Here is an 18,236-nt window from a genome sequence, read left to right as displayed (position 1 = left end):
ATGGTTGTCCTTCTGGATGGTTCTCCCATCTCACAGAGGAACTCTAGAGCTCTATGAGAGTGACCATCGGGTACTTGGTCACCTCAGTGACCAAGGCCCATCTCCCCCTATTGCTCAGTTTGGCCAGGCGGCCAGCTCTAGGAAGTCTTGTTGGTTCCAAACTTCTTCCATTTAAGAATGATGGAGCCCACTGTGTTCTTGGGGACCTTCAATGCTGCATACATTTTTTGGTAACCCTTCCCCAGATCTGTGACTCTAATCAAGCTCTACGGACAATTACCTTCAAACTCATGGCTTACTTTTTGCTCTGGCATGCACTGACAGGTGTGTGCCTATCCAAATCATGTCCAACCAGTTGAATTTACCACAGGTGAACTCCAATCAAGTTGTAGAAACATCTCAAAGATGATCAATGGAAACAGGATGCAGCTGAGCTCCTTTTCGAGCCTCATAGCAAAGGGTCTAAGTTAATCAATTTTAGAATAAGGCTGTATAACGTAACAAAACAGTCAAGGGGTCTGAATACTTTACGAATGCACTTTACTCCTGAGAAGCTGACCTGTTGCACCTTCTATAACCACTGCTGTTATTATTTGACCCTGCTGGTTTGAACATGTTTAGGCTGGGTTTCTGTATAAGCACTTTGTGACAAATGCCGATGTAAAATACAGTTGACTGATTGAGTAATGCATAAATACATTGAGTTTGCTGACTACATTTTTGAAACAGTCCTTTAATTGAGTCTCCAATATGGGAAAAATGTCATTATTACGTGTGTGATGTATGTGTGTATTCAAAAAGGTAGGCTACATATTTAAAACAGCAATATGGGATATATATTATGGAATATGAGATGGAACTAACCCAGTAATTACTTGCATTGGCAACTGTTTGAATGATCTTTTAAATTAAAGTCATAACCATTTAAATATTATACATGATCATATTTGACAATAGGTTCTAATCATTATAAAAATCCAACCACGACTTTATTTAACATAATGTGATTTTAATCAGATCTGTGCCTTTATAAAGTGCTGAGATGTTTCTTTGTTGCAAGATTGCATTTCTGCCCTATTTCATGGCATCCATATGTAGTCATGGTTACGTGGAATCTCAATCCCTGAAGAGGTTCTAACCGAACTACCACCTGCGAGGCATGTTGCTACCGAACCGACACAAAACAAGTGTGAATAAAGTCAATACAATTAGCTTTTTCCCGAAGCTACTGGGTATAAACATATCACATAATCAGAACACAGTTCACTGGCGACAGTATATTTGTTTTAGAAGAGGTTCAGAGATCAGAGCTTCTCTCCCTATGGCGAATAGAACAGCCTGCGAGGCAACAACCGTGTCCTCCTTGAGAACCCCCTGCCGAACTGCCCTCTTTGTCCAAGAAGATGGCTAAAATAATATAGTAGAAGAAATAACTTTACTACATTTATTCACTTGTGGCAGTTATTACAACAAATGTGTTGGCCAACACTACAGGTGTGGTGTTTAACAATCAAATCAATACTAATGTGGGTTACTTAACCAGTTGGACATGGTTTAGTGAACTTAAGTTTACATAAAACGTTCTTATTCAACGAAAAGCATAACCTCCACAGCAGTAGCCTACATTCAGTTAGGTCAAGCATTAACCACCCACGTAGCTTTAACCAGGTAAGTCAACAGAACAAATCCTAAATTAAAGCAACTACCTGGGGAATAGTTACAGGGGAGATGAATGAGCCAATTTCAAATTGGGGATGTTTAGGTGACCAGATTAGGAATTTAGCCAGGACACCAGGGTTAACACCCCTACTCTTACAATAAGTGTCATGGGATCTTTAGTGACCCAAGAGAATCAGTACACCCATTTAACATCCCATCTGAAAGACAGCACCCTACACAGGGCAATATCCCCAATCACTGCCCTGGGATATTATTGGGTGCCTCCTACTGGCTCTCCGACACCACCTCCAGCAGCATCTGGTCTCCCATCCAGGGCCCAACCCTGCTTACCTTCAGAAACAAGCCAGCAGTGGAATGCAGGGTGGTATGCTGCTGGGTACCTGATATTTTTGTGGTGTCGGAGGTGTAACAGTGAGATGTCAAATCTGATGTCTTTGTGGTGTTGGAGGTGTAACAGTGAGATGTCAAATCTGATGTTTTTGTGGTGTTGGAGGTGTAACAGTGAGATGTCAAATCTGACATCTTTGTGGTGTTGGAGGTGTAACAGTGAGATGTCAAATCTGACGTCTTTGTGGTGTTGGAGGTGTAACAGTGAGATGTCAAATCTGATGTTTTTGTGGTGTTGGAGGTGTAACAGTGAGATGTCAAATCTGAAGTTTTTGTGGTGTTGGAGGTGTAACAGTGAGATGTCAAATCTGATGTTTTTGTGGTGTTGGAGGTGTAACAGTGAGATGTCAAATCTGATGTCTTTGTGGTAGGGCCCAGGGGTCTCAAACCCTGTTCCTGGAGAGCTACTATCCTGCTCCAACCCCAATTTTAACTAACCTGGTTCAGTTTATCAACCAGCTAATTAGGATGGGCTATTAGAATCATGTGTGCTAGACTAGGTTTGGGGGGAAAACCTACAGGATACTAGCTCATTGGGGACAGGATTTGAGAGCCCTGGTTTAGGCTGTCTAGAAATAATGATGCGCAAATTCATTGGCGACGTGTCATTCAGGGCAGGTGGGCAGCCACACCTGTTTTGAGCCCCACCTGTTTTGTATGTTATTTTGGCATTAGTGACATATCAGTTTGCAAACAATGTAAAAAAAAAATAGAGAATTATAAAGCCGCATACAAATGTGGTCTCTTTTTTGCTTTCTTGAATAAGATGGCTCCAAAATGCAGGTGTTTCAGCCTAGCTTAGTGCTTTCTGTGGTGTTGGGGCAGCCAGCTGAAAATACGGAGCGTAGGGGTTGGTAATGTTCTCTAGTTGCTCTGTGATTGGCTCAGAGTTCTGTCACTCATGGGGACACTACATCACTGCAAAATCTGTGGGTAGAGCTCGAAAATTCAAGCCCCTTGGGTGCTGCCATCGACTTACATTATAAATGCCCGTTCAAGAAGGCTCAAGGTCATTGGCCACAGATAAAATGACATCAGATCACATTATATTTACCGTAGCTTTGATTGCACTGCTCATGTCAACATTATACTTTCAAAATCTTAGCTAGCAAGCTAGACAAGCACTCATCATCATGAATCAAGTCGTCAATCTATTGGTAAATACTTTTCAATCCTTGTCATATGAAGATAAGTTATAGATAAAACGTGTCTGTGCTCATCGGCCTTTGGACATAAACATGACACAACAAGTTGGAAATCTCAAATTCAACAATGAGACAAGATGCGACTGCAGCCTCTGGTTCCATCCGTCAGGCTGTGTTTAGCCGGCCGTTTTTTAGACCCATTCAGCGCACAATTCGTGATATCCAATTGGGATAGGGGGATTCTGCTGGGATTCTGCTGCATTCAAAACAACTGGAAACTCTGAACTAGGAAATCTCAGACTTCAGTGAGTTCAAGACAAATTGTAACTCTGGAAAAAAAAACTAGTTCAGACTGGGAAAATAATTTTGAATGGTCATCCAACTCCGAATTCAAAATCGGGAACTCTGGCCTCTTTCTAGAGCCCACAAGAAGGACCGCCACGCCACCTTCCTGTTCAAGTGAGCAGAGTACAACAAGATGAGTCCAAAAATGTATTGTATGGTTCTGCATAAATGATGTAATACGGAAGGGAGATATGTATACTGTAGCCAAGAAAGTAATACTAAGTGTATGTTGTGTATTAAGCTGTTAGTAGCCCATGTGCCTCACCTAAATAATTCGGTCCCTTTCCCCCCTCATAATTTAGCCTACTGTTCTGAGTTGGTGGTGCACATGTAGCCTATAGCCTGTTTTAGAGTAATGTAATCATCAAATATTGTAAGAGCTTTCATTGTCTGCTTTTACGCCCCCTTTATTTATTGGTGTACAGGGAGAACACCGTGAGAACGGCTCACACTTTAAAAGGAAGGAAATGAGTCTGAATGAACTGTTTCCCTGCCAGACAAGGCTCCGCTGATAGCCAGGTGTAGCATGGTGCTGAAAAGAAAGCTTCGCTGTTGGGAGCGCTTTATGCAGGCCATGACAGTTTGTGGGCACCGTTTGTCACTGTTATAGTTCAATGAATGTATTGTTTAGTATTGTGTTGTGTAGTGGCTTTGCTGGCATGCAAAGCCACTACACAACCAGATCCGGGTGAAGGCTGTGTTGGATTTCTCTTCATGCAACTCAGTGCAACCAATGGAAATGTTCGCTTTAGGCAATAATGCCTGGACCTGCTTGTGGACTTGAGAGCTAACGGAGTTCCACCTCCGGCACAAGCAAAACATCTGCAATGCGGATGTCGGCTAAAGCATATCTGATTGAATCGGCCCCTGGGTGTGAGTCCCACACCCATCCAATGAGGTATACCATCACAGCTGAGTGAGTTCCAAGTCAGTGTCTTCATACCTGTCTGGGACGCATGCGAGTTAAGGTTCGAATCCAAGGACTTGGGCCCGGTTTCACAAAAGTATCTTAAGGCTAAGTTTAAGGTTCTAACTTCTAACAATGAACGTATCCTTACGATGCCTTTGGGAAACTGGCCCTCGCTCGGTGTCTGCGCTGGCGACCACTTATCTCCCAACAACAGCTGTCTATTGATGTTATTTTACTACTCTACCATAATCCATGTTGTCTTTTCTTGACCTAAATCCACTTGCTGTGCAAAACATCCAATGGAACGCAGACAGGGGAGGTACACTCGGTTCATGCGTCAATATCTTGCAATAATACAGATAAAGTTGTGGTTTCTTCATGAGTTTTTAGGCTATACTTTTTCAAATGCAATGGCTATTGTCTAGTTGTTATTGTGTAGCTACACCGAACAAAAAATATAAACGCAACATGCAACAATTTTACCGAGTTACAGTTCATATAAGGAAATCAGTCAATTGAAATAAATTAATTCATCGATGAATTTCACATGACTGGGAATACAGAATCTGTTGGTCACAGATACCTTTTAAAAAAGGTAGGGGCATGGATCAGCAAACCAGTCAGTATCTGGTATGACCACCATTTGCCTTATGCAGCGCAGCATCTCCTTCACAAAGAGTTGATCAGGCTTGGGAATGTTGTCCCGCTCCTCTTCAATGGCTGTGCGAAGTTGCTGGATATTGATGGGAACTGGAACACACTGTCGTACAAGTCAATCCGGAGCATCCCAAACATGCTCAACAGGTTACATGTCTTGTGAGTATGCAGGCCATGGAAGAACTGGGACATTTTCAGATTCCAGGAATTGTGTACAGATCTTTGCGACATGGGGCCGTGCATTATCATGCTGAAACATGAAGTGATGGCGGTGGATGAATGGCACGACAATAGGCCTCAGGATCTCGTCACGGTATATCTGTGCATTCAAATTGCCATTGATAAAAAATGATTTTGTTAATTGTCCATAGCTTATGCTTGCCCATACCATAATCCCACCTCCACTATGGGGCACTGTGTTTCATAACGTTGAGACCAGCAAACTGCTCGCATGCATGACGCCAAACAAGCTGTTTGCAAACTGTCTGGTACAGTTCAAAACGGGATTCATCAATGAAGAGCACACTTCTCCAGAATGCCAGTGGCCATCAAAAGGGAGCATTTGCCCACTGAAGTCCGTTACGATGCCGAACTGCAGTCAGGTCAAGACCTTGAATGAGCATCCCTGAGATGGTTTCTGACCGTTTGTGCAGAAATTCTTCAGTTGTGCAAACCCACATTTTCATCAGCTGTCCGACTGGCTGGTCTCAGACGATCCCGCAGGAGAAAAAGATGGTTGTGGAGGTCATGGCCTGGTGTGGTTTCAATGGTCTGCGGTTGTGAGGCCAGTTGAATGTACTGACAAAATCTCTAAAACGACGTTGGAAGCAGCTTATGGTAGAGAACATTAAATTCTCGGGCAACAGCTCTGGTGGACGTTCCTGCAGTCTGCATGCCAATTGCACTCTCACACAAAATGTAAGACATCTATGGCCTTGTGTTGTGACAAAACTGCACATTTTAGTAGCCTTTTGTCCCCAGTACAAGGTGCACCTGTGTGATCATGCTTTTTTATTGAGCATCTTGATATGCCACACCTGTCAGGTGGATTGATTATCTTGGCAAAGACAAAATGCTCACAAACAGGGATATAAATCATTTTGTGCACAAAATTTGAGAAATTAGCTTTTTTTCCTGTATGGAACATTACTGGGTTGTTTTATTTCAGCTCATGAAACATGCAACCAACACTTCACATGTTGGGTTCATATTTTTCTTCAGGGTACATTTTAAGCAGACAATGGAACATGCAAGGCCACAAACTTAACAAGTAAGCTATTCTATAAAATGTTAAACATTTTTAAAGTCAACAAAAGTGCATCTTTTTTAAAAACAATATAAAAAAAAACACACAAATAAAATGTGTAAAATTCCATTGGCTTTATTGCTCGAGTATGTATGCACAGGACGTTAACATAAAGTTGGAACACAGTGCCCTCATTTGGTTGAACAGCCCCACTGCGCCTTCTATTTCCAACCATCTGGCCATGCCAGAGGACAGTACCAAATACTTTATAAACTGGGTGGTTCGAGCCCTGAATGCTGATTGGCTGAAAGCCATGGTATATCAGACCATATACCATGGGTATGACAAAACATTATGTTGGTAATCAGTTCATAATAGCAATAAGACAACTTGGGGATTTGTGGTATAAGGCTAATATACCAGGGCTAAGGGCTGTACCCAGGCACTCCGCGTTGTGTCATACTTAAGAACAGCCCTTAGCCGTGGTATATTGTCAAAATATATCACACTCCCTCATGCCTTACTGTTTGACTAACTAAACCCAAGAGTCCACAGCATGTCATTTCCAATGGGAGCAAATTAATCATAGTGGGCAGAGCCAAGCAAGAGCTAGAAAGATCCTATTGGCGTGTTCTAGCATGTTTTTGCATATTACCATTAAGGAACGTCTACTCTGAAGTGTGTGTGTGCAATAACTCAATTCGTCCTTGCATTCCTGAACAACTCCTATTTTTAAAAACTTTTGCAAAGGGTAGTTAGTCCACTCTGTAACATATTCGAGTTTTGGGAACAGAACGGTATTGAGATCAAAAGTTTAAAAATCAATGAGAAAATGTGCATAATGTCAGCCAGAATCCATCTCCTCTCACTGCTGGACACTGGGCTTCCTCTCATCACCATATTTGGAGTTGAGAGGAAATGCCAACGGGATGCTTCCGATTTATACATACCGTGAAACATTTGGCTCATTGTTCTATCCCGGATGGTACTACAGCGCATAACAGATATGATTTTAACCAGATACCCTACCCCAGCCACAAATGGTTCATGTTCATAGTTCTGACGATATCTCAATTTTGGTCACGTCTTGTATAGACATCTAGTAATTAGCACCCTCGAGGGTTTAGAGTTTTGTTTAAACTAACAATGCATAGAAATGTATTAATAGGTACAAGCATGCATGCATACCTGATGATTTCAACACACAAATGTGGCATAAAATAATGCAGATTTCATTCTTTAAAGCAGCAATCAGCAGTTGAAACAAACCGTACTCCCTGCCCCGGTTTCGGTAAAAAGCTTAGGGATGGGGATAGAGAAATGCAAGGACTGAACATCCATGATATCAAAATTAGTTTTAGGCATGTTTTGTGTTTGTTCACATCTACTTTGTTTACCAACATTGGCGTAAAACAAGCTTATATCTTGGGGTAGAATGGGGCTCAAGAATTAATTGGTACATATAAATAATTTATAAGAAATGCAGATTGCCCCTTTAACAGAAACAATCTACAGTAAGCAATTTAACTGAAATTAATATATGAAGAAATGTCTAACTAAAGACATTTCTGGGTTTACTAAAGGGTTGGGAGGTTATAAAAAAAAGCTGATATACAGAAGAGATTTTGAATGAAACTGAGGCCGGGTGGGACAGACAGGCTGGTAGGGCTACTCTGCTTCTAGCCACTGCCACTCCTTCATCCCATCTGTCCATCATTCATTCCTCTGCTCCACGTTTCCAACTGACTACCTTCTTTGTGCGCCAGCCTCACTGCTGGAAATATGCTTCTCTCCCTCCTGGCTAAATAAATAGAGGGTGAAAGAGAGAGAGAAGGAGACAGAGAAACTGGCAGGTTTGGTTCTGGGTCTGAGACTCTTCCTGTGTTACGACGACGACGTCTCCGTGGAAGCCTGTGATTCCGTGGGGGAGGTTCCCGAGGCGACAGCTGATTCGGTGGCAGTAGAGGGAACTGTGGCATCAGGGAGGGTCTGCTTCTCTGGGGCGACTGTTGGAAGGGTGAGGGAAGTGAGGTCGACCGGGGGAAAAGATGTTACCCCTGGGGGCAGGAGTGGTAGCTGGGACAGCATGGTGGGCATGGGGGGGAGGGGGGCAAGACCGGGCAGGTTCAGAGGAGGGAGGGGGGCGAGTGGAGGGAAACCTGCAATGGAGCGGGGAGAAGAGAGAGATCTGTTAGTGAACACAGGAACATGTACACTAATACATAATGTTAACATTGGGTTACCGTCCCCAGGGGTTAACAATAGTTGCTAACATTAGCTGCTGGTAGTATAAACCCGCTGTTCCAGGTGGCGGTAGCCCATTAATACCTGCTAACGACACAGCGCTGAGGTCTGGTAGTGCGCCGAGGTTGGTGAGGTTTGGAAGTAGGGAGAAGCTGCCCGGGATAGGCATCAGACCTACAATAGTACACGAATAAACATATATATTTAGTTAGTGTAGAAAAGTGCATGATTTGATCGTTTCAATTTGATCATATAACAAAATTCTGAGGAGAAACGTGTGCTGACCTGGTAGCGTGGTGGCGGGGTTGAAGGTCGTGGAGGCAGGGTTTAGGGGACTCAGGGAGGGGCTGATAGAGGTGGGCAGCAGGGGAACAGTGGGGAGACCTGGGTGAGAAAGACGAGCCGTCAGCAGGGTTGGGGTCAATTCCATTTCAATTCCAGTGAATTCCAAACACTGAAACTCCAATTCTCTTCAATGCTTTCAATTAGGAAAGTAGAATTGGGTTTACTTTCTGAATTTAAATGGAATTGACCTCAACCCTAGCCATCAGAACAAAAATGCATTGGAGAGAGAGGATATTTTTTGACCATCCATAGCATTGACTGAGATCATTAATTTCCAATGGGAGTTTGATAGGAACAGGGAGGCCATTTGGAGCAAAGTGAAAAATTATAAGTTTAACCCTGGTGTCACATTCCATTTCATAACACTTTGTGACCATAATATGTTGCGAGACAGCGAAAGAGTAAGAGAGATGAGGTACCTGTCTGAAACTCGCTTGGGATAGTGGGCGGGGCTGAGCTGATTGACAGGCCGGACAGCGAATCCTCAAGCCCCGTGGGGACAGAAGGCAAAACAGGCGGAGGGGTTACAGCTGACAGCTGAACCTGAGTGGGGGAGAGAAATAAAGAGATGAGAGAGGGGGGAGGGAGGAATAGAGAAATATGAGAGAGGGGCGGTTGATGAACAGGTAAGGTCAAGTGCATTTAAACAAGTAATTACTCATTTGAATGAACATCTTTCCTCTCTGACGTGCCTGTCTGCATTGGGAGGGACATTCTGACATAATGAGCCTCTCATAGCCTTCCCTGATGAGGGGGTGGAGGGAAAGCATGCAAATAAGCAAAGGACACTTCAAATCGATGGGATACTATTATGAGGCTGAGACTAAAGCTAGTGTGGGTACTGTAGACTTGGTCTGGTCATTTCAGCCCTCTAGTTCCAAAAAAAAGGATGACAAAAAAAAAAGCATAAAGTGACTGATTGTCTACTGACTGTCCAGGCAGTTCTAGTTGTTCTGATTCTTGGGTCAAGTTCTGGGTTGATACTAACCTGAGTAAATCCATCCTTGAGCGGGCTGATGGGCTCACCACTGGGAATAGGACCTGGAAAACAGATTTTCTTCCCCTCTTCAAATGGTCGGGTGGGAATTCTGTGCAGGTATCCATATCCTATCCCACATCCCAGACTGGAACAAGAGAACAGTAGATGATGTCACTTGTCAGACTGAGGTGTGTGTGTGTGTGTGTGTGTGTGTGTTACCTGCCCTCCCCTCCCCAGGCACTGTTCGGGGTGATGACCACCTCTCTGCAGTTGTCTGTGTCTGTGTTATAGACATACAGCTTCAGCCCCTTCCCTTCATGGGTCTCTATCAGAGAAAAGAGGTCCTCCGACTGAGAGAGAGAGGTGGAAGAGGTAAACGTCAATGAATTATATCCAAATGCTTATTGGCTAGTTTGTGAAGCGCGCAGTCTTTACTCCTAGAATAGAATGTATGGTGTAGTTTTGTCACTATACGCACCTCGTTCATAACGGTGTCGGCTCCTATGATGTAATCAGTGTGAGGCCGCAAGCCAGCCAGGGCTGCTGGAGAGTTAGGCTCCACCTCCTGAGAAAGAGAGCGATACCAAGAATTACACCTGCCTGGTGTAAATTAATTGGGCACACCTTTTTTGGCTACTGGCTACTCACCAGCACGTGCCAGATGTTCTCATTGGCTCCCTCGAAGCTGCAGAAGCGTATGGAGACTCCCAGCAGGCCCTGGCCACCCCAGAGGTTGCTAGGGATGACGGTGGACTCCCTGAGCTCCAGGGTCTTAGAGGAGTAGACCAGCATCCTGACCGGCTTCTCCACACTGGCTTTCAATAGGTCCTTCAGGGTGTCATTGTCCTTGTTCTGAAACAGAGACAGGATAAATTATAGAATTAGAATGAGTAGAACAGACATCCATTAGAGCCAGGATGGGCAATTGGCGGCACTCTCCTTTTGTAGGCCCGCGGACCAATTAAAACTTACTGTTGAGAGCTAGAATAATACAATACACGAGGTGCAACTTAGAAATGTGGTTGTGCATCAGCACATTGGTAAATTAATCTACCGGGGTGGGGCCAATTGATCATCAGTTATTATCATATTAAAAAATTAAGACATTTGCATCCACCCTATGGCAAAATGTGTAGAATTGCAGGAAGTGAACTTTAAAATGTAAAAATTTTTCTACTTCACTGTCACAAGGGGGCAGCTAAAATATATATATATATTTTTTTTTTGGGGGGGGGTATGGATGTGGGTATGATGAGGAGTTCTGTTTTTTTTGTTGTGGCACACAACCCAACCGAAGTTAGTGTGTGTTGAACATGCTTATTCAATAGCTTGTCTACGCATACCAGTCTTTCATTGTTGATGGAGACGATGAAGTCAAAGAAAGGCTCCAGTCCTGCCCGGTGTCCCGGAGAGTTCTCCTGAACCTTGGGAGAAGACAGAGACATCATGACTTGTAACAACTGTATTTTGAGATTGAAAGGGAGCAGCTGGAACAAGGCTTGAGCAAGGAGCAGTTACCGGGTATTCACACTACTGCCTGTACCATGAGGTCCAGTCTTCTTAGCAGAGGTTAGGGAGCTTCACATCACCTTTGAATATTTAGCAGTAGCCTTAGAATTAAACAGGTATTTATTACGAGCTTCACCTGTAATACCCGAAGGTTGTCTATCTCAAGACCAAATAGATGCTTGTCACATCAACATATTGACGTCTGAACATGGAGGTCTATACATGCAGGTGTTCAGACAAATGTGTAGAAAGAGGCATGATACTGTGATGCTGTGAGGATTCTATCAGCAACGTAGCTGCCCCTATAAAAGCTATGGTTTCGACAACTAGCTAGCGTTGAGCTGGCTAGCTCATTCAAACCCCATTCGTGTCTGTCTGGTTGTTTTTACAGCTAACCTTGTTTGCTAAACAATATAATGCAACCAATAAAATAAAATGCCTTTCAAATGTTTGCCTTGCACAATTCCAAAATGCCCCTGTAGCAAATGCTGGGGAAAATAGCGTTAACACTGCTTATTAGTATTTGCTACATGTAGGCCAGAATGTGATCCCCGGCCTCTATTTGACCGTGAGGCAACAATTGCAGTATTATGCGGATTCTTGCTAGCGAGCTAACATTCTTTGCAGACATAAAAAATTTAAAAAAACACATAGCTACCCGAAGAACATGGTAGCCTTCGGATCCTCCACCCGGTATCTCGACACTCTGCAATCCCCCCATGACACCCCTACTATATATCGTATTTATTGTGAGATATTTTCCTGCTTCGGTAATATTGCTACCCGCTACACGTCACCCACTCTGCCAGTTGAGCGCTTGTGTTGTTACGTGGCAGACCACCAGAAAACAAGGCTGATGGGAGTTTTCCCTAGCCACAGATCTGGAATCGGTTTATCCACCCCAAATTCGAACTTGTTCACTAGTGGGGGGAAAATGCAAAACTGACATAAGATCAGTGTGTTGGGGCAAGTGTAGGCTGGTGACGTGCTCAGGGTGTAGTTCTTCAGGTGCTGCTTTTTAATTGTGATATATGATATTGGTATAAATATACGGATATTATTATATTGATATATTACATTATATTGATATGAATCATAGAAAATAACAAGTATATATGCTGTGAAATGTTCACCTTTTAGATTGATAGTGAATCTAAACTGTCACCGATAAAATACACTACAACAATGTAATATTATAAACCTTTAATCATAAAAGAAGTTATTTTATAGCTTTTCATGGTTCTACAACTAGACTATGCTACCAGTGTAATCATTCACTTAGTCACTTTCTGGTGTGTTAACGTGTAATTGTTGGAAAGACTCTCAGGGTCGTTCCACCTTAAAAAGCACAAGAAAGAAGATTTCGACACCTACCATCTTAGATTGTTCTGAAATCAATTCTGTAGTTATCTGTAGTAACATTTGATTAGCATTCCTAAAACATTTCTTTGTTATAATTTCTAATGTTATATCTGATAAATTAAGCTAATTAATTGCACCCAAATTGGTGTTTTTAATTTATAGGATTCAGATAATATTGAATAAATATAGAACCCAACATGAGGAATCCCCCAAAAATATCAAAAGCCACCCTCGGACTCCCCACGTCCCACACAGACTCTGTCCCTTCCAACAGTGAAACAAACTGCCTGTGGTTTAAATATTTTGCTCGTATGAAGTTTACCACTTCAGTGATTTCCAACCTCTCCTTGTCCCAGTCTGTAATCCCCACGTTTTAAGATGACCACCATCATTCCTGTTCCCAAGAACTCAAAGGAGTCATGCCATAATGGCTACCACCTTGTAGCACTCACATCTGAGGCTGGTTATTTTTTTACATTTATTTCACCTTTATTTAACTAGGCAAGTCAGTTAAAGAACCAATTCTTATTTTCAATGACGGCCTAGGAACAATGGGTTAACTGCCTGTTCAGGGGCAGAACGACAGATTTGTACCTTGTCAGCTCGGGGATTTGAACTTGCAACCTTCCGGTTACTAGTTCAACGCTCTAACCACTAGGCAACCCTTAGCCTACAATTTCCATGCCCCCCCTATCCGTCTGTTTAAGTTAGAGCATGGGCTGTGTCTCAATCCACCACGTCTGCCGATATCGTCGTTCTTCATCTGCGGTAAAAGGTGGCAGAGCTAGAGCGTAGTTTGTCAGACCATGAGACATAGCGAAAATCGGTCTTCTCACGAAAACATCTGTAGCGTTCGAACGGTTTGGGCTACACCCTAATATAGCTAAGAACCCTGGGACATGAATGCCTTCCTCTGCAACTGGATACTGGACTTCCTGACAGGCCGACCCCAGGTGGTGAGAGTAGGCAACATCACCTCTGCCACGCTGACCCTCAACACGGGGGCCCCACGGGGGTGTGTGCTTAGTCCCCTCCTGTACTCCCTGTTCACGCATGACTGCGTCGTTGCTCACGACTCCAACACCATCATTAAGTTTGCTGACGACACGATGGTGGTAGGCCTGATCACCAACAAAGATGAGACAGCCTATAGCGAGGAGGTCAGAGACCTAGAGTAGTGTGGTTCCAATGTCAGCAAGACAAAGGAGCTGATCGTGGACTACAGGAAATGGAGTGTCGAGCATGTACCCATTTACATCAACGGGGCTGTAGTGGAACTGGTTAAGAGCTTCAAGTTCCTCGGTGTCCACCACACTAAGGATCTATCATGGTCCATACACACCAACACAGTTGTGAAGAGGGCACAACAATGCATCGTCCCCCTCAGGAGGCTGAAATCTGCACCATTGAAGGCATCTTGACTGGCAACTGCTTGGCATCCGACCACAAGGGCACCACAGAGCCCTCAGATCCTCAAAAGGTTCTACATCTGCACCATTGAAGGCATCTTAACTTGCTGCATCACTGCTTGGAATGGCAAGTTTTTGGAATCTGACCTCAAGGTGCTACAGAGGGTAAGGCTCTCTCATGGTCTATACACACTAGCCTAAAATAGTTAAATACTTAACCAAATAGCTACCCGGACTACCTGCATTGACCCATTTTGCGTCAACCTTTTTGGCTCATCAAATACGCTGCTGCTACTGTCTATTATCTATCCTGTTGCCTAGTCACTTTATTCTAAGTTATACAGTGTATTCGGAAAGTATTCAGACCCCTTGACTTTTCGCACGTTATGTTACATTACAACCTTGTTCTAAAATGGATTCAATCGTTTTGTTCCCCCTCATCAATCTACACACAATACCCCATAATGGAACACAAGCAAAACATTTTTAGAAATGTATTCAGACACTTTTCTTGTATTTCACCCCCTTTTTCGATCTTGTCTCGTCGCTGCAACTCCCCCCAACAGGCTTGGGAAAGGTGACCCTCCAAACCGCGCTTCTTAACACCCACCCACACCAATGTGTTGGAGGAAACACAGTTCAACTGATGATCAAAGTCAGCCTGCATTTGCCCGGCCCGCCACAAGAGCACAATGAGCCAAGTAAAGCCCCCCAAGCCAAACCCTCCCCTAATCTAGACAATTGTATACCGCCCTGTGGGACTCCTGGTCACGGCCGGTTGTGAAACAGCCTGGGGTCTGTAGTGACCGCTGTGCCACTCAGGAGACTGTATTCAGGCCCTTTACTCTTCATCTGCACCATTTATTCTAAAAAGCACCTTTGGCAGCGATTACAGCCTCAAGTCTTCTTGGGTACGACGCTACAAGCTTGGCACACCTATATTTGGGGAGTTTCTCCCGTTCTTCTCTGCAGATCCTCTAAAGCTCTGTCAGGTTGGATGGGGAGTTTCGCTGCACAGCTATTTTCAGATCTCTCTAGAGATGTAGCCAAGTTATCCTTACTCATTGTGTATTTATTATATCTGTTATTATTACTACGTGTTATTACTTTTCTATTATTTCTCTGTTTTCTCTCTCTATGCCTTGTTTGGAAGGGCCGGTAAGCAAGTATTTCACTGTTTAGTCTACACCTGCTGTTTACGAAGCATGTGACGAACACAATTTGATTTGGCAGGTACATTTATTAACACTTCCATTGTTTAGCACCTCCTTCATTTGAACTGCAAACCACACCCATGGTGGTAAATAAGGGGCTGTTTGAAAGGGGGTCATATAAACATTGCCGTATATATTTTTTTTTACAGGTAACATACCCATTTCAGACAGAAAATGTGCTATCTGTCTGCTCTCTCTCTCTCTGTATCTCTGTCTCCATCTCTCTCTCTCTCTCTCTCGTTCTCTCTCTATTGTTCTCTCTCTCTCTCTCTCTCTCTCTCTCTCTCTCTCTCTCTCTCTCTCTCTCTCTCTCTCTCTCTCTCTATCGTTCTCTCTCTCTCTCTATCGTTCTCTCTCTCTCTGTATCGTCTCTCTCTCTCTCTCTCTCTCTCTCTCTCTCTCTCTCTCTCTCTCTCTCTCTCTCTGTATCTCTGTCTCCGTCTCTCTCTCTCTCTATTGTTCTCTCTCTCTCTCTCTCTCTGTATCTCTGTCTCCGTCTCTCTCTCTCTCTATCGTTCTCTCTCTCTCTGTATCGTTCTCTCTCTCTGTATCTTTGTCTCCGTCTCTCTCTCTCTCTCTATCGTTCTCTCTCTCTCTGTATCGTTCTCTCTCTCTCTGTATCTCTGTCTCTCTCTCTCTCTCTATCGTTCTCTCTCTCTCTATCGTTCTCTCTCTCTCTCTATCGTTCTCTCTCTCTCTATCGTTCTCTCTTTCTCTCTCTCTATCGTTCTCTCTCTCTCTCTCTATCGTTCTCTCTCTCTCTGTATCGTTCTCTCTCTCTCTCTATCGTTCTCTCTCTCTCTGTATCGTTCTCTCTCTCTCTCTCTGTATCTCTGTCTCCGTCTCTCTCTCTCTATCGTTCTCTCTCTCTCTCTCTCTCTCTCTCTCTCTCTCTCTCTCTCTCTCTCTCTCTCTCTCTCTCTCTCTCTCTACTGTATGGCTGCCTCCTCCATATTCATGAGTTATTATTGTTATTGCAGGCTTGGAACACCTGCTTCCAAATTACTGCTGTAATGACCAATTACAGTCCCGACTATATTAACACTTTCTACTGTGTGAGCTGCTGATAGGCTTTTTGGTTACCCTCAACATAGAACATTCAATGGAATTCCAAATCAACAATTGAAAAGTGGAATTGATTGTCAATGACAATGTTTCTGTTCTTGAATAGGAATCTCAATTCACTCGACATCTATATCTTCATTACTCTGAGGTAGACATGTCAGAACTACACAGGGTTCCTTATTTGGCAATCGGCACACTTGAGTACCTCTGATTGACACACGGTCTAGAGCCACCACCAGGGGGAGTCATGCCGCATCACGCCACTCAGATGGGTGGCTGACAGCCATAGGGAGTGGAGAGGAATAAAGGTGGAGGAGAGTAGGCTGATTAAAAGGAGAGGAGAGGAAGAGAGGTGAGGAGGTTGTGACAAGATGGGGAGCTGTCAACAGCTCATCAGGCAGCGGTAGACAGCTGGGGCCAACCAAGTAATTTCCCTGGGTGATTAGGTGTGTGTGTGATAGCATAAGGGCAATTGGGGTGATTACCACTGAGATTTTGGAGCTGGAGAGAACACTGTGGGTAGGACATTGAGGAGTGAAGTTTCCTTCAGAGGTACAGAGAGAAAGAGAAGTGAAAAGGATGAGGAGAGAGAACTGGCTTCTGACTGTAAAGGAGAATGGTGTTGTCTTCTTTCTTCTAGATGAAGTTCATTTTGCAATGTGCTGTTTTCTACACACTCCTATCCGACAGGTACTATCTTCACACTCCTATCCGACAGGTACTGTCTTCACACTCCTATCTGACAGGTACTATCTTCACACTCCTATCCGACAGGTACTATCTTCACACTCCTATCCGACAGGTACTATCTTCACACTCCTATCCGACAGGTACTGTCTTCACACTCCTATCCGACAGGTACTATCTTCACACTCCTATCCGACAGGTACTGTCTTCACACTCCTATCCGACAGGTACTATCTTCACACTCCTATCCGACAGGTACTATCTTCACACTCCTATCCGACAGGTACTGTCTTCACACTCCTATCCGACAGGTACTATCTTCACACTCCTATCCGACAGGTACTATCTTCACACTCCTATCCGACAGGTACTATCTTCACACTCCTATCCGACAGGTACTGTCTTCACACTCCTATCCGACAGGTACTATCTTCACACTCCTATCCGACAGGTACTGTCTTCACACTCCTATCCGACAGGTACTGTCTTCACACTCCTATCCGACAGGTACTATCTTCACACTCCTATCCGACAGGTACTGTCTTCACACTCCTATCCGACAGGTACTATCTTCACACTCCTATCCGACAGGTACTGTCTTCACACTCCTATCCGACAGGTACTGTCTTCACACTCCTATCCGACAGGTACTGTCTTCACACTCCTATCCGACAGGTACTGTCTTCACACTCCTATCCGACAGGTACTATCTTCACACTCCTATCCGACAGGTACTGTCTTCACACTCCTATCCGACAGGTACTGTCTTCACACTCCTATCTGACAGGTACTGTCTTCACACTCCTATCCGACAGGTACTGTCTTCACACTCCTATCCGACAGGTACTGTCTTCACACTCCTATCCGACAAGTACTGTCTTCACACTCCTATCCGACAGGTACTATCTTCACACTCCTATCCGACAGGTACTGTCTTCACACTCCTATCCGACAGGTACTGTCTTCACACTCCTATCTGACAGGTACCGTCTTCACACTCCTATCCGACAGGTACCGTCTTCACACTCCTATCCGACAGGTACCGTCTTCAC

General features: G+C 44.0%; 1 protein-coding gene across 1 annotated transcript; it reads right to left on the bottom strand.

Moving 5' to 3' along the window:
• Positions 1-6,480: 6,480 nt before the first annotated feature.
• Positions 6,481-12,270, bottom strand: LOC124041543 (Golgi reassembly-stacking protein 2-like). The gene is made up of 10 exons (XM_046359251.1): positions 12,106-12,270; positions 11,282-11,362; positions 10,587-10,790; positions 10,417-10,503; positions 10,158-10,288; positions 9,948-10,083; positions 9,379-9,502; positions 8,900-8,998; positions 8,699-8,788; positions 6,481-8,529 (listed from the first exon to the last, which is right to left on the bottom strand). The coding sequence occupies exons 1-10, from the start codon at positions 12,166-12,168 to the stop codon at positions 8,255-8,257; spliced, it is 1,290 nt and encodes a 429-aa protein (XP_046215207.1). The 5' UTR covers positions 12,169-12,270; the 3' UTR covers positions 6,481-8,254.
• Positions 12,271-18,236: the final 5,966 nt, after the last annotated feature.

This window comes from Oncorhynchus gorbuscha, linkage group LG08 (genome assembly GCF_021184085.1).
Source record: "Oncorhynchus gorbuscha isolate QuinsamMale2020 ecotype Even-year linkage group LG08, OgorEven_v1.0, whole genome shotgun sequence".
NCBI lineage: Eukaryota > Metazoa > Chordata > Actinopteri > Salmoniformes > Salmonidae > Oncorhynchus > Oncorhynchus gorbuscha.
Note: the sequence above shows the minus strand (reverse complement) of the source record. Positions and strands in the feature narration are given on the sequence as shown.